Raw genomic sequence first — 23,225 nt, 5'->3', positions numbered from 1 at the left:
GAGATATCCATACACTTTAACACATGTTATAGTCTGAAAACTAGAAAAATGCTTGTTTTGGGCCCCTTTTTGGCCCCTCATTCCTGAACGGTTTTGGCAATTACCCCCAAAATCGATCTCAACCTTCTACTTGTGGTATTGAACCTTGTGGTATTGAACCTTGTGGTACAATTTCATAGCAATCAAAAATTTTATTCACAAGTCATTGTCCAGAAATTAGAAAAATGCTTGTTTTGGCCCCTTTTTGGCCCCTAATTCCTGAACGGTTGAGACCATTACCCCCCAAAACAATCCAAACCTTCCTTTTGTGGTATTGAACCTTTTGTTTAAGTTTCATAGAGATCCATTCACTTAAACTAAAGTTATTGTCCGGAAACCAATCTGTCTACGGACGACGACGACGTGATATATAGCAATATACGAATGCAAATTTTTTGCGGTCGTATAAAAAGGGGTGAAAATTAAATGTTTACAGAATAACAGACCCCCACCCCCACACTCCAGACCCTTATAAATTAGTTTTAACCCAATTGTTAAATGGTAATTTTTATGATTGTGAAAAAAAAATAGTTAACAGATAACTCATTAAAGCATAATTTCACAAAGATGAATGAGATAAAATTCCACAGAAGTATTTGTGTGTGTCATTTTAACTCCAGTAGAAAACAGAAAGTCTTTTACAAATTATAAGGTACACAAAAACATAATTGTTATAGTGAATATTAATATGACTTTATTATTTTTAAATAAGATGACAATAAACAAATGATTAAGAAATCAATTTAAAAATCTATGTTGAAATAGTCTACATTTATATAATTAACAAGATGTTTATCTGTTTTAAATAAATAAATCACTAAAGAATTTTTATGTTTGACCATGGTAGTATCAAATTATGGCACAGGCCAATAACCTCAAATAAAATTGTATAATCTTCAGAAGCTTTTATTTATTGTAATGCTTGTGTTTTAAATTGATGTTGACAAATTTATCTATTAGTTCCCAGAGTTTACAATTTTAACAGTTTGTCTAAATGAAATTAGTGTAGTTCAACACACTTGACTTATTTTTTTCATATTACTTATAATTGTTTCTCATATCTCGTATCTCGTTTCTTGTATGCTTGTATCGCTGTATCTCGTATCTCGTATCTTGTATCTCTGTATTGCCTTTTACACCTTCCCAAAGTTATCTCTTAGCTTAGCATTTTTTTAGAAAGCTCTGTTCTCACAGCTATGTTTAATGAACAACAAATGGAAGTTTTTAACGACCTTGTCTGGCTATACAGCCCTTGTACGGTCAGTGTTTGATGAAGATTTTCTTGTTCCGAGGATATACTTACAGAAAGACAAATGTAATTTTTCTACACTTGAATGATGTATCAGTAAAATTAAGGGGGTCTATATTTCTTACATTTGTAATGTTTTCTTAATTTTTTTTCCTTGACTGTTTTTTTTTACTATTTGTTTGTATTTAGGTAAAAGATAAGACTTTAAAAATATTTGTAATTCGTTGTGTAAAATGCATGTCAACTTTTTGCACCGGAACCTTGCCCTAATGAAAATAAAGGTGGAATTTTCCCTTCTCGGAAGCTCTCTGGCTTTATCCATACCGGTGTCCTTATGTTTGAAAATGAGCAGCTGGAGTTTTCTGAATTTTTGGTATGTTTTGGGATAAAAGTCAAACTTTATGCACACCAAATCTTATCGGAAAAGAGCAGGTGGATTTTTTTTTAATTGTCATTAATATGTTTTGAAAGACAATTTTAAGGAAAATAACTGTGTTCTCCGACCTAAGAAGACAATATGGTCTCCTGATTTGCACCATTTGCTTCAAATTTGAAATGCAAAGATATTTTATTGTTAATTTATAGTAAATGATTGGAAAATAATTTTTGATGCCTATTTTACCATATTTTGGGTTTGTTAAGTTTATATGTTGAAACTTTTGCGGCAAATCTCAAATCAGGGGCTCATAATTTTTCTGTTTTGAGCAAATTCCTACTCATTCTGCCAAGAAATATTTCATTTAAATCATTTAAGGATGTACTTAGGTGAGGTTTTGGAATTTGTGTCAAATGTTCGGACTCCTTGGTGTTTTTCCATACAATACAATGTAAAATATTTTGCCCCATAACACCCATTTAGGCAGCAACCATTTGATTTTCGGGGGGGGGGGGGGGGCTATGGTTTTTTTTTCTGGACAAATTTTTTATTTCGCCGGTGGCGAAAAACAATCTATTTTTTTCGCGACAAGTCGAAAACAATTTTTTTCTTTCAATTTTAGCATTACATATAGTGGCAGCTGAGGGTGAAACAAACAATTTTTTTTTCTCAGAATCAAAAACAAATTATTTTTTTCTCCAAAAACTGGAAACAAACTTTTTTTTCCCAAAAAAACTATAGCCCCCCCCAGAAAATCAAATGGTTGCTGCCTTATCTTTTTATATAAGACTTAATAGCTCATGAAAGGTCATTTACCAAAATTTTAGAAGATTCTTAATTTTCTTTCTTTTGTTTTGAGACCTAATAATACCAATGCAAATACATGTATAAGTAAAAGTCCGAGTCAGCCTTTTCCCACCATATTTTAAATCTCAAATATCTCGAAAAGGAGGTCCATGACCTATCAATATTTTTAGCTTATTTTTATCCTTGACTGATGCTCTACCAGCATCAATTTTAACTTCTTAATTTATTAATTTTCACCTTACCTCACCTAAGTACATCCTTAAAGGACTTATTCCAAAATATTGAGCAAAATTACAAGAAAAAACTGCCCCTAAGTAATATTAAATTAAATGTTTACTTTATTTAATTGGTGTAAACACCAATTTCACATATCTTTTTGAAGGATTTGGGTGGTCCTTAAAAGGACCTTTGGTTGAGTTGCTGGGTTGCTGTCTCATCTATGGTGCTGGTGGTAGTTTTCTCTTGCAGTTAGTACTATGGCTAAGAAAGGCAGGCACTGGGTCCAACTGTCCTTTTCTGTAAACATCTTGCTCTTTACTTTTTAGCTTGGCCTCTCTATGTTCCACTATTTTTTCCCCACTCTGTGTAACAATGTGTAAGACATCTATGTTTAACTTCAGTTTTTTTCCATAGTCTTGCTTGTAGGTAAACTTTTTATCCATGCTTTGCTGAGGTTCCTGGCATGTTGTTGTTTCTGTGAATTCCAGATGCCAATCTGGCCTCCATGTCTCTTGAGAAGATTACATACATTCTTAGGTAAATTCACACTCAAAGACCTGTGCACAGCTTCATTCTTGTTGGTGGTGTTGTAAAGCTGCATACTACTAATTGCATCTTCGCTAAGCTTCATTCTCAAGATCTCTTGTAGTAACAACTTGTCTTTTTCATCCATTTGTAGCATAGTAATGTTATGACAGCCAAGGATGCATAAAACTGTAGGTTGAGTTTTGAACTTTTCATTGATTTTTCTCAAATATTCTGGGTAGGAATTTATGTGATTTAAAATGAATTTAGAAAAGTAACCTTAATTACACAATGATGCGTTCTTCTTTTGGAAAATTTTATTATTGATTTAAATTCATTAATGTTTCTACTTTAACAAACAATTTAGTTTTTCCAAAAACTTGCACTAATAAAAAAGTTATGAGCATTTAAAAATAGAAGGTATTTTGAGGGAAATGAAAATTCCATTCCAGAAAAATGATAAATTTTGGTGTGAAGGTTGTGCTAATTGTCTGCATTGGTCAAAGGCACTGGAAAGAAAACCTATTGCGACTAATATTTATAACCTTTCCATCATTATTTAAAGCAAAATTGTGATATAATAAATACCTTGATGGATTACATATAAATATCCTGATGGAGAGCTTAGTCGATTCTGAAACTGAGGCACAGGCACTCGTCTCAGATTTTTCCCCCCTAAATAAAGGTATATAGGAAAAAAAATTCTGAGACGAGTGCCTGTGAACTGAGGGGTGCAACAGGTAATGGATAAAACCCAAAAGTTGACCTACTTGGTCGAATGAAAATGTCTTTTTCTTAATAGTGTTGTTAATTATTATTGAAACATTATTAAGAATGGCATGCATGTATTAGATTGACTTGTTATAATATCACTTTTAACTTTTATAGGCAGGGTTTGTAAAATTGGGGCTTTTCATTATCAAGAATTTCCTGTTTGATCAAATATTACTATTTAAAAAAAACAAAAAAAACCATAAAAATTGTAAACACATATATCATGTTATGGGGGTATTTGCGAAAAATATCAGTTATAACTTGAGGGACTGTTAAATTTTTCCTAGTAAAGAAATGTTATATACTGTACATCATCATTGTAATGCTCAGTTACTTATTCTTTTGCATTAAATATTGTTTCAATTATTTTTCTCAAATAGTTTTTCCATATCCAAGCCAGCAGAGCATTATTCCATGGAAGATGGTTAAAGAAATCTTCAACCAAGTCAGAAATTATTGCAGCTTTACCAAGATAATAAGAAAGGCAAGTTTATTTAAGCCTAACAATTTCTACACATTCTCTAGTAATATTTGATAAAAATTAAGAAACTTCTTATTCTTCTTCCGAATACGGGAGAAGACTCCTAGGTAGGAGTGTAAAACTTACCGGGAAACAAGAAACAAAACTTTATTTTCTGCATGCAAAACACTGAATTATTTTACCTGTTAAATATTTAAAGATACGTGTACCAGGTATATCAACAAGATTTACTATTAAAATTATAAAAAGTAAGCCTACAGATTGGAATATTACTTCAAAGGGGAGACAATTTCAACCAAGATTTGTTTATTCAATAAGAGATAACTCAGTAAATTATTGAGATTTTTGTGCAGTTGAAATCAAGTCATTATTCTTTTACTTCTTTTTTGTATTACATCTTTATAGGAATTTTACAAACTTAAGTGTTGATATAATACTAATCTGATTTATGTAGTAAGAAATCAAAACAATATTTAGTAAATGTTATCTTGACAAGTGAAATGGCACCATCTGCGAGTATTGTCTTGAGGAAACGATGATAGTCCGTCGGAAGGGGACGATAAATGGCTGACCCGTGTCAAGAGAGAGCCATATCTCTTGCACGTTAAAGACACCCTTGTAGATTTCAAAAAAGAGTAGGCTAATGCCGCTACAAGCACAACACTCGCACCCGCAAAGTGGAAAGGGATTAATATAAGTTGCAAAACTTGTTTCCCAATCCACTATAAATAGATATGTTTAAACTAAATGGAGTCTACTCTCATTTATCAGTACCATTATATGAGTAAATTAAAGGATATCTTCTAATTGCATAAGTAATTGCTGTGTTGCTGGATAGCTGTCTAATTCATATATTCTCAACATGTATTACCTTTATATACTATAAACCAATTTTTGATGATAAAGCATTTTATATTTTAGGTTAGCATCACAGCTTGTCCATAAGGATTGAGGCTGGCAATAGCCATTGGAGCTGACCTTTATGGTGAGAATCAGGAGACAGATTTATGAACTATTTATCTAATAGCATGTCAATGTTGATTTTTATACGACCGCAAAATTTGAAAAATTTTTCGTCGTATATTGCTATCACGTTGGCGTCGGCGTCGGCGTCGTCGTCGTCGTCCTGCGTCCGAATACTTTTAGTTTTCGCACTCTAACTTTAGTAAAAGTGAATGGAAATCTATGAAATTTTAACACAAGGTTTATGACCACAAAAGGAAGGTTGGTATTGATTTTGGGAGTTTTGGTCCCAACATTTTAGGAATTAGGGGCCAAAAAGGGCCCAAATAAGCATTTTCTTGGTTTTCGCACTATAACTTTAGTTTAAGTTAATAGAAATCTATGAAATTTTGACACAAGGTTTATGACCACAAAAGGAAGGTTGGGATTGATTTTGGGAGTTTTGGTTCCAACAGTTTAGGAATTAAGGGCCAAAAAAAGGGCCCAAATAAGCATTATTCTTGGTTTTTGCACCATAACTTTAGTATAAGTAAATAGAAATCTATGAAATTTAAACACAAGGTTTATGACCATAAAAGGAAGGTTGGGTTTGATTTTGGGAGTTTTGGTCCTAACAGTTTAGGAATAAGGGGCCCAAAGGGTCTAAAATTGAACTTTGTGTGATTTCATCAAAAATTGAATAATTGGGGTTCTTTGATATGCCGAATCTAACTATGTATGTAGATTCTTAATTTTTGGTCCCGTTTTCAAATTGGTCTACATTAAGGTCCAAAGGGTCCAAAATTAAACTTAGTTTGATTTTAACAAAAATTAAATCCTTGGGGTTCTTTGATATGCTGAATTTAAAAATGTACTTAGATTTTTAATTATTGGCCTAGTTTTCAAGTTAGTCCAAATTGGGGTCCAAAATTAAACTTTGTTTGTTTTCATTAAAAATTGAATAATTGGGGTTTTTGATATGCCAAATCTAACTGTGTATGTAGATTCTTAATTTTTGGTCCAGTTTTCAAATTGGTCTACATTAAGGTCCAAAGGGTCCAAAATTAAACTAAGTTTGATTTTAACAAAAATTAAATTCTTGGGCTTATTAATATGCTTTATCTAAATATGTACTTTGATTTTTGATTATGGGCCCAGTTTTCAAGTTGGTCCAAATCAGGATTCCATATCAAGTATTGTGCAATAGCAAGAAATTTTCAATTGCACAGTATTGCACAATAGCAAGAAATATCTAATTGCACAATATTGTGCAATAGCAGTTAATTTTCAATTAGAGTTATCTTTCTTTGTATAGAATAGTAGTTGATAATATATGTTGGAAATTTGCCAGACATGACTATGATGTCATTTTCTATTTTTATTTGCCAATAACTTTATGTAAATAACTTCATTGGAAATTTGCCAATATTATGGTATTATTGCGTAACAATTTTCATATTGGCTTAGTTATAGGTCCGAGGGTACCATATTGGCCTGAGGCGAAGCCGAAGGCCAATATGGCTGCCCGAGGACCTATAACTAAGCCAATATGAAAATTGTTACGCAATGATACCTTTATTAATTAACCAGTCCAATATGAACTCTAGCCGGGCCAATATGAAGATTGAAAATAGTGTGAAAATCTGACATTCAGGACTTCAATAGTAGTGATTTGAATATGTATCAATGAAAATTGAGGATTTTAATCAAAACAATAAAATAGTAACAATTTTATTAAATAATCAACAGTAAATAAACACAACAAGTAAAAAACATGTTTTTATCTAGTTTTCAGATTAAAGCTCTTGGCTGCAGTTTATAGTATTCTTTCTTTCCCCTGAGTATATGTTAATATTGAAAACACCACCTGTTATAGTTGCACCTGCAAACATGGCCATTGGGTTGTCATGTTTGTTAGCAGTTTGATTATTTGTATTTGATACATTTGCATTTAAATTATTATGAACTAATGTATTTGAGTTTGAAAGTTCACAAGGTTCCTCTGAATCTGATGTCGTCTGTAAATCTGAGTTCGGCAACATGACCTTAGATATTGTGTGAGAAGCTTGTTGCTGTTGTTCAATAGACGGTACTGAATAATGAGTTAAGGTACTAATGCCTTTCCAGCCTCCTAATTGAGCAACTTCATTGGCAGGTCTACCATTTTGAAGTAGTGTGGTAGCAAAAGTTTTACGTCCCGAATGATTAACCTTTCTTCCTTGAAGATCTCCTTTTTCTGCCATATTTTTTACCATTTTACCTAATTTATCTTTGCCTATGGTTTGGCGAGTGTACCATATTTCCTCATGTTTATTATCTAAAGGCCTCAAATAAAATCTATGTTCATCAGTTAATGTGTCTTGAGGTCTATGCCGTTTGTATTCCTTGTAAACATGAATAGGGCAATTACTTCCTCCTTCCCCGAAAATCTTTGGCGTAATATCCCGGAAATCCCTGCTTTTTGCTCCACTACGGGTTTTGGTGCTTCTTTCTGAAAAAAGTATGCTTATGTCAATATTTAAAGAAGAATTATCCTTCCTGTCTGTACAAAACTTTCACTTTTATATAACAAAAAACATGTATTGCATAGTAAGTAAGATTTGTTTTGATAAATATAAAACAATGGTTAATATCCTTAAAAGCACAAATTACCAACTTTTGTCAGGACTGTTGTACATGTACATCCATTATCCACAGAAGTATATATTCTGTGATTTCTAAAAGATTTAAAATATCAACTATTTAAATGATGGAAATCATAACATAATCTCACCATTAAATTCCAAATACTCCTTTCCATCAGATGTAGCTTTTAACTTGACATCTCCCCATGTCATGTTAACATGGTCTTGTCGACCTCGTAGACCAAAGTATGTTGCATTATTTAAAAACACAGCATTCAGTAATGCATCAGGGTTTTCTGGAAAAAGAAAAAAAAAAGAACTTAACTAAAATACATGTATCTTAATGTAAATATCCAACTTAAAATAGTATTTAAAGGACAAATACTGTATCAAAATGCAAAAGACCTCTGGAGACACTCTCATTGTTCAAGACCTTATGTGTATTTTAAACATTTTTTATTAGAACAACCATTTAATAATCAGGGATGGATAGAGGGCGACAAGGAAATAAAATAATTTGTTTGCCACAAGGTTAGAAAAATGTTTAATTAAAAGTTACTGACTGACACGCTGGAATACAACATTTTTTTTAAACTTACGTGTTCCAATAACGCCTTTCTCCCTCAAGATTTGGATTTCCTCAGTCGTCAAAGGTTCAGCTCTGTTTGGTTTACTGCCCTTGCCCAATGACTTTAATGCCTTTCGCTTCGCTTCTAATACCCGTCTTGTGTGGTTGAACTCAGGATCCTTTTTAATACTGAAACATTAAAGAAAAGATATGCATAATATCTGACATGTAATTTTTGTATGTACATGTTTTATACTTATAGCAAAGAGAAACCAAGGAATATTCATTGTACACAAGCTTAAGATCATCAAAACCACATTGACCCAGATGATATATATAGTTTTTACCAAAAAAAATGACACAAGGCTAAAATTAAAATATTGGCACTGAATATTCGAGTCATAATGCTTGACAGAATAATGCAAAGGCTATCATGCTATATCAAGACAAGGGAGTTACATGTCTCACAGATATCAAATAATCTACATGAAAATAATCGTACCTTATACTACTTTTTGAGTCCTTCAAATGTCTATCCAAGCTGTTGAACATAGAGGATAAAGAGTCAGGCTCATATTCGTCACCATTTTTCTTCAGGACTCCAAGAAAAAATCTTGATAACAGACTGTCCAAGTCTTTGGCAGGTATTTCCACTGAATCACGCATTTCTCCAACAGATATGAAAAAATCCAGCATCACTTTCAAGTCACTCTTTGTTTTAGTTTTTGTGTTCTTGTTAACACTTAAAGCTAGAAAAGAGTCAGTGTCTTCATCAGTGACAGAGCGAAACCTCTTGCTACTCGAGCTATTTTCTTTGTCTGATTCGTCAAAAAAAGTACCGCGAGATATTACCTCGAGCAACGGTGTACCATAAGAGGAGGAAGATAGCACACAGAGAACAGTAGTGTCAATTATTGACCTTAGGATCAGGATCAGGATCAATCTCATGATTCTGTGCATTTTCAATGTCCTGCAGAATTTCATTTGGGAAGTTGAAATTCGCTGAATCAACTTCTTCCAGAATCAAATTTCCTTCCCCATTGACATCCGCGAGATTTCTCTTGATGTACTCTGCCTCCCTATTAGATAAATCGTCGTAGTGAAAATAGTCTTCAACTAACGCATCCATCGCATCATCTATATTTTTTATAGAGCTATTGCTCCATCGTTTTGTTGTCATTTTCTCCTGTCAGACGACACTAGCCGTAGTTCTCTAGAGTTATCGGGATTTCAACCGATTAGTCTAGAGCTAATCGAATATGCTAATATTGGGCTTGCTAAACCCGGGCCAATACGGAAAAATCCGTATTGGCCTTATAGGACAAAATTATCGATTTGGCAGTTTTACTCGTATTTAGTCAAATAAGCTCCAGTTAATTAATAAAAAATGTTACTGATGAAGCTTTTTTTCCTTATCTTATCTAAAATGTTTTTAGATAATGTATGTTGGACATTTGCCAGACATGACTATGATGTCATTTTCTATTTTTATTTGCCAATAACTTTATGTAAATAACTTCATTGGAAATTTGCCAATATAAAATGTTGCTGATGAAGTTATTTTTATTGTTTTATACAATAAACAATGTATATTCACTTTTACTACCAACCAATCTTTACCATTCAGTGATAACAAATACTTTATTTTACATTTTAATATTTTATGATGTATTTAAAAGAGTAGTTATTGTTGCAAACTCCATTAGAAATTTGAATTGATATCAGTTTTGGAAAAAGGGAAGCGGGGATGTGAAAAAAAGGGGGGGGGTTTAAATTTTTCTCATTTCAGATTTCATAAATAAAAAGAAAATTTCTTCAAACATTTTTTTGAGAGGATTAATATTCAACAGCATAGTGAATTGCTCAAAGGCAAAAAAAAAACTTTTAAGTTCATTAGACCACATTCATTCTGTGTCAGAAACCTATGCTGTGTCAACTATTTAATTTTAGATTTAAAAAGTTTGAAGAAGAAATCTTTAATTGATTTGTAAAATCTTGACATTTGTTTTGTGTAAAAAAAAAACATGTAATGTCAAAAATTTGATCACAATCCAAATTCAGAGCTGTATCACGCTTGAATGTTTTGTCCATACTTGCCCCAACTGTTCAGGGTTCGACCTCTGCGGTCGTATAAAGCTGCGCCCTGCGGAGCACCTGGTTACCACTATAATAAAATTAAGAGATGCGGTGTGATTGCCAATGCAATGAGTCAATTGACACATATGACAAGGATTTTAGCACCTCATATCACTTTACCACCTTCAACAATGAGAAAAAAACTATACTGTATTGTTAACTATAAAAGTCCACAACATGAAAAATGAGAAGCGTAATGGCCTGATGAATGATAAATCAATTATAAAGAAAAACATTATATTTAATGTCAGACATCAAATAACTTGTTGTTCATCCTATTTTGCTAATAAAGACTGGTGTTTTAACAGTTAATAATGCCACCAAAACCATTTTAAAAAAAAGTAAAAGAAAAGTTATGTGTATATATATTATTCTTATTGTTATTTTTAGATAATTATTCTCTTGCATTAATAGGTGTTTTAATTATATAGTTTTGACTAAGATATGTTTAAGAATCTATATTTCTTTTTCAGGTTACTTCTACTGTGGCTGCATAAAAGGTTTGTGTTGGATAACTATAACAAAAATACAATGTAATTCAGACAATTTTTGTGTATGCACAACAACAACAGACTTCAAGGAGAAAACGGCAACTCTGACCTAAAGCCACAGCAGAACCAATAGCCAAATGGATTCCACCGGTAGAAGCTAGCACTAAACAGGAAATAACTCCAAAATTTAGAATCGTAGCAGCACCATCTAAATACCCAGACTCAACTCTGGTTAACACACAAAAGACACCAGAAAAATTAACCATAGATGTACTGACAGAGAATACTTACACCTCAGCAATCCTGAAGATTAAGATGACGATGTAATATGTGTTGAAACCGCAGGATCGCAGAAATACAGTACAAACCACTACTGCTATTTAGTGGAAGAATAACATACATACCAGACTACCAGTAGTTATAAAAAAATACGAGTCATAATTGATGGATAATTGAATGACACAAGTAACAGTATGAGGAATATATAACATCTTCACCAGTGGAAAACAATGGACAATAATATTTTAATTTCTAAATTATATTATTTTGAAAACTTTGCAACTTTATTAACATATTCTTTTAACTCAATACATTCAACACATAAGTAACCCATACTAAGAGAGACAATAGATAGAACATTATAATGTAAAAAACTTTAACCAAATTAGTGACATACAAAGAGTTGAATAAAACTGAAGTTGATTACTATATTAAGGTGGTACCTAACACTACAGGGAGATAACTCTGTAAAATCAGCTAAACATTTAAATTACGTTGTGTTGTTTAGGGAATATTAAGCTTTAAAAAATAAGATACAAGAAGAATTAAAATTTATAGAAAGAGACATGTCTGTAACTTTAGAAACTGATAAACCAATCACATGCGCTGAAATTAAAGAAGTCGTTATTAAAACTTAAGTAAGGTAAAGCCAATGGTCCTGATAAAATAGCATATGAAGTTATTAATAGTCCAGTTACATTAAAATCTTATGTTAAACTTTTCAATCTTATTTTAAAAACTGGTCATTATCCAAAACACTGGAATTCATCTTTTATTATATTAATATTCAAATCTGGAGATAAAGGCCATCCTGGCAACTACAGAGGTATTTCTTTAATCAACTGTCTGTATAAAATATTTAGTAGTATTCTAAATAATAGACTAAAAATATTTATGATAAATAAATTTTCTGCCTCTCAGTTTGATTTCAGGGAAAACCATAGGATATTCCGACAGTTTGTTTATATTGAAAACTTTGATCAATGAATATCTGCATAAAAATAATAAAAATATATATGCATGTTTTGTGCACTTAAAAGGAGCATTTGACTCTGGAGAGATTGTCTTGTGTTCAAAGTTCAAATTGGCTAAATTAGGGGTTGGCCAAAATTTATACCAAGTAATAAAAAAACAGTTTTTAGACACAGAATCTTCACTTAAATTTGATAATGCCTCAACTCCATTTTTTAATAGGACTGCAATTTTTTTTTTTTCGTAGTATAATACAATCATGTCGTCTGCGTCGTCGTCCAAAGACACATTTAGTGTCAGGACAATAACTTTAGTTTTAGTGAATGCATCTCTATAAATTTTTACAAGAAGGTTCAATACCACTAAAGGAAGGGTTGGGATTGATTTTGGGGGTTATGGTCCCAATAGTTTAGGAATTAGGGACCAAAAATAAGCATTTTTGTTGTTTTCAAACAATAACTTATGTTTAAGTGTATGAATCTCTCTCAAATTATACCACAAGTTTTCATACCATGAAGGGATGGTTAGTATTGACTTTGGAGGATTATGGCTTGAAATATTTTGGAATTAGGGGCAAAAAAAGGGGAAAAAATAGGTTTTATCTGTTCAATGGACATTTAAGACAATTTAAAAGCAGTGAAAGAAAGGTAATTCCAAAAACATTTATCATACAATGTTTGGTATGATTGGATTCACCTTCCTTACACTTCTTGTAAATTATATATAAAGAAATATCAGGATTTGGACTAATTGCAAAAAAGGGGTAGTAGTTTTCACTTTTATTTTTTTTTATTTTATTGTTTGAAGAAGAAACCTTTAATTGCACAATATATTTATAAGATCTTGACATTTGTTTTGTGTCAGAAACACTATTATGTCAAAATTTTTATCAGAATCAAAATTCAGAGCTGTATCAAGCTTCAATGGTGTGTCCATACTTACCACAACTGTTCAGGTTTCGACCTCTGCGGTCGTATAAAGCTGCATGCACCTTGCGGAGCACCTGCTTTAAAAACAGAGAGGAGAACGCCAATGCGACACAATCAGTCCTACATTGTTTCACATTGTTTAACATTTTCATTAATGATATAAATGATATATTTTTAAATGAAGCTTTAAACTTAAACTAGCAGATTCAGATTTAAATAGTCTTCTATTTGCAGATGACATAATTTTACTCTTAGAAACTAAAGATGGACTTATAAATAGTATGAACAAATTATCCCAATACTGTGATAAATGGCACTTAACAGTAAACATAAAGAAGACAAAATACATGTTATTTCAGAAACAAAAACTGTAAATTAGAAAAACCAATTATTAAATATAAAACTCAAATGATGATTGACAATGTTTAAGAATATAAATTTCTTGGGTCTGTTCTTAGAAGAAATGGTAACCTTAACTATAGCTTTAATGATCTAGCCAAGAAAGCTATGAAGATTATATTTGCTTTATGTTCCTGATTTTCAGCTATTTGTAATGTGCCAATCAAAGTAGCATTTAGCTTTTTGATTCATTAGTCATACCCGTATTAAAGTATGTATGATGGACTCATACCTACCATTCATAAGAGCCAAAACTCGTGCAAACTATAGTCACAAAATTTTTGATCCATTTTTTTTTATAGATAGATCACCTTTTGAAAAGGTTCATTTATCATTCTGTAAATATATATTAGGTGTTAGAAAATGCTCAACAAATTTGGCAACTCATCTTAAATATAGAAGGTTACCAATAGAAAATTTTATTAAATATAAAAAAAGAAGATGTGGTATGATTGCCAATGAGACAACTAACCACAAAAGACCAAAATGACACAAACATTAACAACTATAGGTCACCGTACGGCCTTCAACAATGAGCAAAGCCCATACAGCATAGTCAGCTATAAAAGGCCCTAATAAGAAAACAATTCAAACCAGAAAACTGACAGCCTTATTTATGTAAAAAAATAAACGAAAAACAAATATGGAACACATAAACAAAAACAACCACTGAATTACAGGCTCCTGACTTGGGACAGGCACATACATAAATAATGTGGCTGGGTCTACTTTATTTGGCTAGGCTACACACTAAAGATACTAATCCTCTTTTTAAAGAATCATTTGAAATTTGTAAGATGTTAGATTCTTAAAATGTGTACTCCTGGTATACATATGCCAAAGATATTATACATAAAGAGATAGAGGATCCCAATAAGTTGTGTCTTCATGTAATACTATAAAGGAAGTCAAATCTCTAAAAAAAAATGTTATCAAAGGAGGAATTTCAAATAAATATAAAAGCCTGTATAAAACTAATATTGAAAATTTATGTGAACATAATAAACTTTTTCTTTACAAAGATCTCAAAACAGATACTGAGACAGAATTTTACTTGTTGAATTCAAACTTTGAATTTCGTAAACTTATTACCATCCTAGTCTGTAACTTGAATTAGGTAGACTTAAAAAGTACTACGAAATCTTAGATAAAGTTATTTTTGCCCTATTAAAGATAATTGATGATAAATTTCACTTCTTCTTTCATTGTGTAATAAATAAAAGTTTAAGAAATAATTACTTCACTGAAAATGCTTCTCAAAATCCCAACTTTATGAGTTGCACTGATAAAAAAAGCTACAATATATACTTAACCCATCAAATTTTCAACATGTACAAAGTTTAGGTTCCTTTATGAAACAGTTAATGGAACTGAGGACAGGGGACTCTTAATATACCAGGGTTAAAAGTTTTGTGTTATATTATTATGTTGTAATTGGTATTTTGACTTGTCACTATATTTTATACTTGCAACAATTGATATATATATACTATATACATATGCATGAGTGTATGTTAGTTTTTTTTTTGTTTTAGTTTGTCACATACATGTTTCATTTGTTTATATGGCAATAAAGATTGTTTATTATATTGTTTGATTTGTTTAAGCCTAAATATTTTAGGTGTAGAAGTTATAGTAACTAGATATAAGATGTGGTATGAGTGCCAAGAGACAACGCTCCATCCAAGTCACAATTTGTAAAAGTAAACCATTACTATAGCTCAAAGTACAGCCTTCAACATAGAGCCTTGGCTCACACTCAACAGCATCAATAAAGGGCCTCAAAGATGGATACTGTAAAACCATTCAAACAGGAAAACCAACTGTCTAATTTATATAAAAAAACGAGAAATGAGAAACACTTATGAACCACATCAACAAACAATGAACATCAGGTTCCTGACTATGGACAGGTGCAAACAAATGCAGCAACGCTATAATAGGCGCTTAAAAATACTGGTCAAGTCAGATTTTTTTACAATAATTGTTCAAGAGTTGTGGCTTGCCTTTGAAAATGGTATTTCATATATTTCTGGGCGATAGTTATAGTCCCACTTGTGGTTTTTGTGATTTGACTTTTGACCCAATCCTTTGAAATTGTATACACTATTGTGGATCATCGAATGCAGTTTAAGGTCAATTTTTTTATGGTTTTTGTAGACTTCTGTAGCAGAAAGCTCGACATAGTGATAGTGATCTGGGTAGCGTTAGTTAAATTATTTTAAAATAGCTTTATATTTTCGAAGGTGGAAGACCTTGATGCTTTATACTTTGTATATAGATGTCTTATGTTAAGAATTTTCCCTCTTTTACATGTCCATTGTCCTTGACCTCTTTTTCATGGTTCAGTGACTACTTGAAAAAAAGTTAAGTTTTTTGTACTGTTAGTTTGTCTTTTATTATGAGATATAGGATAACTATATTTGGTATGTGTGTACCTAGCAAGGTCATCATGCCTGTCAAACTTTTTTCACTTGACCCTGACCTCAGTTCATGGGTCAGTAAAAAAGGTTTAGTTTTGGTGGTCAAGTCCATATCTCAGATACTATAACCAATTGGTCTAGTATATTAGGTGTATGAATGGATTGTAAGGTGTACATGTCCAACTGGCAGGTCTCATCTGAACTTGACCTCATTTTCTTGGTTCATTGGTTATAGTTAAATTTTTGTGTTTTGGTCTGTTTTTCTTATACTTTATGCAATTATTATAGAGAATAAGTTCTATCATATTTGGTGCATGGAATGATTGGAAGGAGTATATGTCTAGCTGGCTGGAAGGTGTCATTTGACCTTGACCTCATTTTCATGTTTCAGTGGTCAAAGGGTAGGTCCGGTAAGGGCTGATTTTGGCCTCAAATTTCAGGTTCATCTGACGAAAGATTTTGAACACTTTTTAAACACTTAGAGACCATTTCAATTGATTCATTTAGTTTAAGTGAAAGATCTTAAATGATTTTTAAAATCATTAAAAACGCTCCGATTCTAGCTGAAATATGAAAAATCTATAAAAATTATCACTTTTCAGATGTTTTTTGTCAAAAATGAAAGTGGACACATCCGTGTTCATCCTCAACCTTTATAAATGTTATGTATTATTATCAAATACAACTTACATTTCAAGATTAAGAATGAACACAAATGTGGCCATATCATTTAAGACAGAAACCGTCTAAAATTCAGCTAAAATGCTAAAATTGTGAAGATTTCAGTAATTTAACATGACTCAATAATACACAAGTACACAAGAAATGTGCATTGAATTGTCAAAAATAGCCCATATTTATGTAGCAGAAGCATTCTACTTTCCAATAAATAACTAACAGGTTTCATTTTAATAATTTTGTAAAACTGCTATAAATTTGGACCTACTCCTTTAAGATTTTGAGTTTTGACTTTTTTCTTATACTACTACTGTATATGCAATAGGTCAACTATATTTGGTGTATGGACATATTTTATGATGACTACATGTCAGTACCACAGGTTTTATTTGACCTTGACCTCATTTTCATGGCTCATTGTTAGGTTTTTGTGGTTTGGTCTGTTTTTCTTAGACTTCAAGCAATAGGTCTGATATATTTGTTGCAAAGAAGGAATGTAAGCTGTACATGTCTGCCTGGCATGGTTCATCTGACCTGGACCTCATTTTCATGGTTCATTGGTCAAATTTCATTTTCTTGGTTAAGCCTGTTTTTTTAGAAACTATAGGTTGCAATTCTGTAAATATAGATGATGCAATTTGCCATAGGAACTTGGACCTTTGCAGCTAAAACTGTGACACTTTTACTAGGAAGTTTCTTGAAAACCAACATCCCAGAAAGGAAAGTGTATATGCACTTCTACAGACATGTGACAGAGTTGTCAAGCCACAACAGTTTGGGTCTCATAACTGGGGATTTTTTATTAACATTTTTTGGCGTACCCAATGTTTTTTGTGTGTTGAAACTGCATTTCTTTCTTTTTTTGTTAAAAGAACTGATTCCATACCTGCAGACACCTGCCATTTTTACTTGATAATAATAGAAGATAAGGGGTTTTCAAATTTTTATTCATCATATATATTTAAAGATATGTAATAACAAGTTACAATAACAGAACAATATAAAATTTCAAACAATAGTCCCTGTGTTGAATGTTTCTTATAATGTTTATACTAAAGCACTAAATCAATAAGTTATTTTACACAACAGTTGAAGCACACTTGTTTAAATGTCACAAGAGAACATGATTTTAAATAAACATATAAAGCACAGTTTTTACAAGAGCAAGAGCACTAATCATTGTTAAACATTAGTTCAACCACAATTTAAGAAAGTGACAGTTTGTATAAGGCACAAGCTGACTTTGCAGCTTTGACTAGTTCTAGTAGTACTATTTTATCAAAGGTCAAAATAAAGCAGTGTGCGGCATATTTTCAACATTAATACGTCCTGAACATCTAAAATTTTAAACTGACACTAAAATTCTATCTTTACCTTCATTTTTGGACCTTATTCGGTGAAATATTTTTGATGAACAATATGAAAAGAAATTAAATTCCAAAAATTAATATATACTTAACTTAAAAGATCTTAATCTTTTAGTGGTTTTTTTTTTCGTTTTCAAAAGAGAACTTACTCGTACTGCCGAGCCGGCTTCAGCTGGTTGAAATGGACAATCAAAGTTTGAAATTTTGCCATTCACAGTTTCCATAGATCTGTTTTATTGAATTTTAAATTTTTTGTCTTTTCATTTCTTAATCTTGATTATTAGTATTTAAGAAACAAAAAAATCTAGACTCCTTGAGGAATATAAATTTGAAACAGGAAAAACAAAGATCATATACACAATAATGTATCCTGTGTTTTCTTAAAATATTGTCGAGAGCTTTGATTACGAATACTCTCACGATAAAATCTGAAGAGTTCCTAGTAAGGTCATTTGACCTTCGCCATTGGTGTTTGTTGGCAATTGATATATCTTAAAAACAGAATTTAAACAATTTTTCAAGATACTTTAGATGTCATAGTTTCCAAAGGTAACATATAATCACATATATTTAATTCTTTCAGTAATTTACAAATACAAATCGTCATTAGTAAATAAAATTGAAACTAAGACGCCAGAATAAAACTTTCTACGACTATAAATAATATGCAGAAAATAATTGGAAGATACATGACTTTAGATACATTTGTCCACCTAAATATCTAACTCTGATGGAGGTTCATGGTTTTCTGCATTGTGGAGAGTTGTCATGGTAGCAATGTAGTAAAAATGATTATCACAATTTTCAAAACTAGGACCATCACTCTCGGTGAATAAAGTACTGAAAGACATTGGTGTATCACAGTATAATTGAAAGACTGGTTTATTAAAGCTTCTGTTTTCCTGTCTTGGTAGCTGCACAGGTGACACTAAAGTTTTGCCATGTACCCGATATTGAGTTTTTGGATATGTATCACTTGGTGTTGCATCACTATTAGTCGATGAGTTATCTCCCTTTCTGTTATTTTGTTCATTTTCCATGATGCTCAATTGAGGATAATTTGTTGTATCAAGGCTTGTACCCAGGTCCAGTCTATTATCTACAAATATACATGTATAGACGTAGGTACATATTGTATGCTGTAACAAGAAAAAAATCTTCTAGTTTGCTATTGACCAAAATTCTCATAGTAAAAGGAAATCTTTAAGGCTGAAAGACTATAGCACATGACTATTTTTTTTGGAAAAGAGAATTCTAGCAATCATATCTGCTTAAGAAAAGTTTACAATAATGAAAATATATTCAGTCTATAGATTATTCACTAAATATTTAAAAATAAAAAAAGGTTGTTTACAGTAGGTTTTCATGTTTCGTGAAATTAATATCTTATAATTACAGTAAATACAAACTTTTATGACTGTATGACTAGTTATGTCATAAAATAAGCTGATTCTTATCTCAACTTAAGGTAACACGATACCGAATGGCATATCTCCCGATTTCCCAAATTTTTGGCATACGTGTTCTTTGAATCGAGTTACATCGGAATATGTAATAAAAAATGGGGGTCACCATTTTTGTTTTTTTGTAATTTTCATAAGAAAACGTCAATTTTGGCGACAAATTTACTTAGGTATATAGGGGAAATGCCTTTTTTTCGGCTTACCTTTTTAGATTTTCGAATGGATGGCTATTTTCTTATATACGGAGAAAAACAAAAAACTAACATAATATCCAGGATTGCATAGTGAATCCATACACGTATAGAAACTCATATGTCACCATCCTTGTTTTTGAAATAAATGGCTTCAAAGTTGATCGATATGCCTAGAATTTGACCAAAAACGTGTGACGTTATGGTGTACGGAATATAACGTTATTCCTTCTCAGAGAAATGGAGAAAAAAATATGTGTCGGGATCTGAATGAGTATATTTTATTTTCATTTCCCCTGTCGACTGTCGTAAAGTTCCTAGTAATGCAATATAAAATTCTACTGAATCAGATATAATTTTATTTCGTCCTGCACATGGAATGTCACTCATATGAATTAATATCAATATCGTCTGATTTTCACATCAAACGAGCATATACTTGAAACTTGCGTGAACAGGTTCCATGTGAATCGTATGATAATAGTTCATGCATAAATCACCGGAATTTTGTACACGTTAAATTCACGTAAATATTTGAAATAAAATTATTTAAATAATATCTTTGTTCTAAAATTTGATTAAAACCATAAAAAATTCCTTCAGATTTTTGTTAAGTTTACGTGAAAATTAAATGAAATATTTCACGTGAGATTCATCATTACTGATTTTTAACTCCATCATATTAGACAATGGTGGTATCATCACTGCATCCCGTGATGCATAAATATAGTATTTCAAAAAAATTGATTCATTTAACTGTTTTTTAATTGCTCGGTTTGATGGTTGTTTAACGTTCTGTGGCAAATAGTTCATGTATGTTCGGGACGATACAATACAATTTTGAAAACAGTTGTTTATAAAATACACATTTGATGTACCAGTCAAAAAAGATTAAACATTCTGTTATTAGTGAAAATTATGAGGAAAAATAATAATCATGATAAAATACACATTCCAAAAAATAGAATAACAAAGCTCCAAGAAAAATTCAAAACGAAAAAAATCCCTTTTCAAATGACGAAATCAAAAGCTGAAAAACATCAAAAGAATGATAAACAGCTGTCATATTCTTGACTTGGTACATACAATACATGTAGTATAGTGTACTCTGCGTGGTGTAAATGTGTTACTTGTTTGCTCAGCAAGTCGGACAAACCTTGCAAACTGTTAACCCGAATTAATTCAGTCGTTATATTCCGCTTACTACATTAAGTAAGTAGGAGAGATCGATTACGGGGAGGGACTGAATTATTCGGGTTAGCAAACTGTATGCAAAATTTCACAAATTTCAACATTCTGTCATTTGTGAAAAATTATTTACATAACAAATCTTGAAATCATATATGCATTCTTTATATAAGTAAAACAACTGCGAAATTTAAAAGTTCCAGCTTGAAATTCAACCTGTATCAGATGTAAGCCGGAGTCTGTACTCTGTGTGCCTTTGTATTTTATCAAAATGCCTAATCCAGCAACCTGTCATGAAACAAAAAAGAAACTCCAGACGATATGCGCACCTATAATATGAGTAGTAACACCAGGTACATAGTTTTAAAGCTGAAGCAAAACTACTGTAGTCCTAAATAATTAGCCGAATTAACCCTATATATACTAAGTGCGGGATTAACGGTCGAACGGACAAATGTAAAACAATATGATGAAACGTGCTCTATAAGTAATTTGGTGACAATGCATATTTTTGAATATGCAGTTCATATAATGGAATGGTAATTTGGAGATCTGAAATGTAGTAGCAATGTAAGAAGGCTAGCATTTCCGTCATTTCGTCTTTGGTGGAAAGTTGATTAATTGGAAATTTTACCGCATCTCCTTATATTTCATAATGGTTTGAATTTTCTAGAGAAGGGCAAAAGTTTTAAAAGACTTAAACTAATATTAACCAAGAGACTGAAATGTTACTGTGACAATAATACTACACATACTCAAAATTTTCCAACTTTTACTAAAACTACAAATAAGAAGTGTAAAGATACTATTCCAATTAGCATTAGTTACGATTTTCTTGATGTCTTCAAGGTGTTGATGTCAGTTAATAAATGCCCAGCTGTTGCTATCTTATATATTGCATATCACATATCTCCATTTATCATTCTATCAGCCAACTTTTGTACAAATAACATGTACATGTACACAAAAAAAAAATATTTGTACTAGTACTTTCACAAATAAAGTCTCATGTTACCCCACTTCCAAAATGAGCAAGCGGTAACGTAGATATTTAGTTTTGCGTAACTGTTCAATTTTGGTCTTCCTCGCGGTCTGCGTTTAAACTTTTTCGAATTTTTTGAAAAAAATAGAGGCAATGATTTAAATTTTAACAACTAAAGTTCCAAGTGACGGGTGTGAATTGTAGGATTGATTGCTTTGATTATTGGTTGGTTAACGTCCAGTGGAAAATATTTCATGCATGCTCAGGACGAGAACAAGTTAACAATAAATACAATAGGTAGGTTTTGCAATAGAGGCAGGGCATCCGCGATGATGGTCGGGAAAATTTTAATTGACGCTATACATGTATATATATACTTGTATACTCGTTCTAAAAACTAATTTTAAGAAAGAAACTTTTCGGACCTTTTCCGACGCCTAGTATGCGAGCAATATGGCCCCCAGAGTCCTAAAAGGTAACTTTGTTAATTTTCTTTCAGTCGTTTTGTCTCCCAACTTGTACATGTACATTCTTTCCAATTCAAAACTAAAAAAACACCGAATACCCATGCAAGCGTAAATTAACACGAATATAAAATCTAAATGATTTCAAGATCTAGCTTTTTTACAGTCTCTTGCCGTTTGAATAATAAAAAGTCAGTCGTTTGCATGTAAATTTCGAGAAAAAAATTATAACGGAATCAGGGAACATGGAACCGGTCTGACTACAGCCAGCCCCAACTACCAACTTGCGTTTGTAGACGCAAGTGGATACTCGGGGCGGGCTTTATTCAGACTCTAACGGAACCTTAATTTTGTTATTTTATTTCTGCCGAATCAAGTGCCCATGTATTTCTCAGCCTTCGTTAACTTTCTAATGCTTCATTCCGATGTTGCTGTCCGTCCTGAGTAGACCACAGGTATTTGGGGCATGGACCCCCTTTTTTGGACCTCACTAAAAAAAAAAAAAAAATTTTTGGTGTTTTTTTTTTATTTATTTACAATTTTCTACAATGTATAAACATATATCAAGTCTCAACAATCCATTGCTAGTTGATTACAATAAATTTTTTACTATCCATACGAGCCCCAAGTGAAAAAAGAAGGGCTCGTATGGATAGTAA

General features: G+C 31.8%; 2 protein-coding genes and 1 long non-coding RNA gene across 4 annotated transcripts in view; 1 reads left to right on the top strand and 2 right to left on the bottom strand.

Moving 5' to 3' along the window:
• The first annotated feature begins 1,427 nt into the window (after positions 1-1,427).
• On the top strand, positions 1,428-15,397 carry LOC143072456 (uncharacterized). Its single transcript, XR_012977191.1, has 4 exons — positions 1,428-1,661; positions 4,370-4,473; positions 5,392-5,455; positions 11,214-15,397. It is a non-coding gene; the product is annotated as an uncharacterized LOC143072456 (long non-coding RNA).
• LOC143072455 (uncharacterized protein KIAA1958-like) lies at positions 7,130-9,428 on the bottom strand. The gene is made up of 4 exons (XM_076247378.1): positions 9,107-9,428; positions 8,636-8,793; positions 8,186-8,332; positions 7,130-7,903 (listed from the first exon to the last, which is right to left on the bottom strand). Exons 1-4 carry the CDS (start codon positions 9,298-9,300, stop codon positions 7,209-7,211), a joined length of 1,194 nt encoding a protein of 397 aa, XP_076103493.1. The 5' UTR covers positions 9,301-9,428; the 3' UTR covers positions 7,130-7,208.
• A 2,442-nt stretch (positions 15,398-17,839) lies between the features above and the next one.
• LOC143072453 (uncharacterized) overlaps positions 17,840-23,225 on the bottom strand; it is a 38,324-nt gene continuing 32,938 nt past the window's right edge. For both annotated transcript variants that reach the window (XR_012977188.1, XM_076247376.1), the window contains one exon: positions 17,840-19,377. Coding sequence is in view for 1 of the 2 variants with exons in the window: in XM_076247376.1 (XP_076103491.1) it covers positions 19,374-19,377 (4 nt within the window). In the remaining variant the exon portion in view is untranslated. The remainder of the gene's footprint in view (positions 19,378-23,225) is intronic.

Source organism: Mytilus galloprovincialis, chromosome 4 (genome assembly GCF_965363235.1).
Source record: "Mytilus galloprovincialis chromosome 4, xbMytGall1.hap1.1, whole genome shotgun sequence".
NCBI lineage: Eukaryota > Metazoa > Mollusca > Bivalvia > Mytilida > Mytilidae > Mytilus > Mytilus galloprovincialis.
The sequence above is the reverse complement of the archived record's forward strand: the minus strand, read 5'-3'. Positions and strand labels throughout refer to the sequence as shown.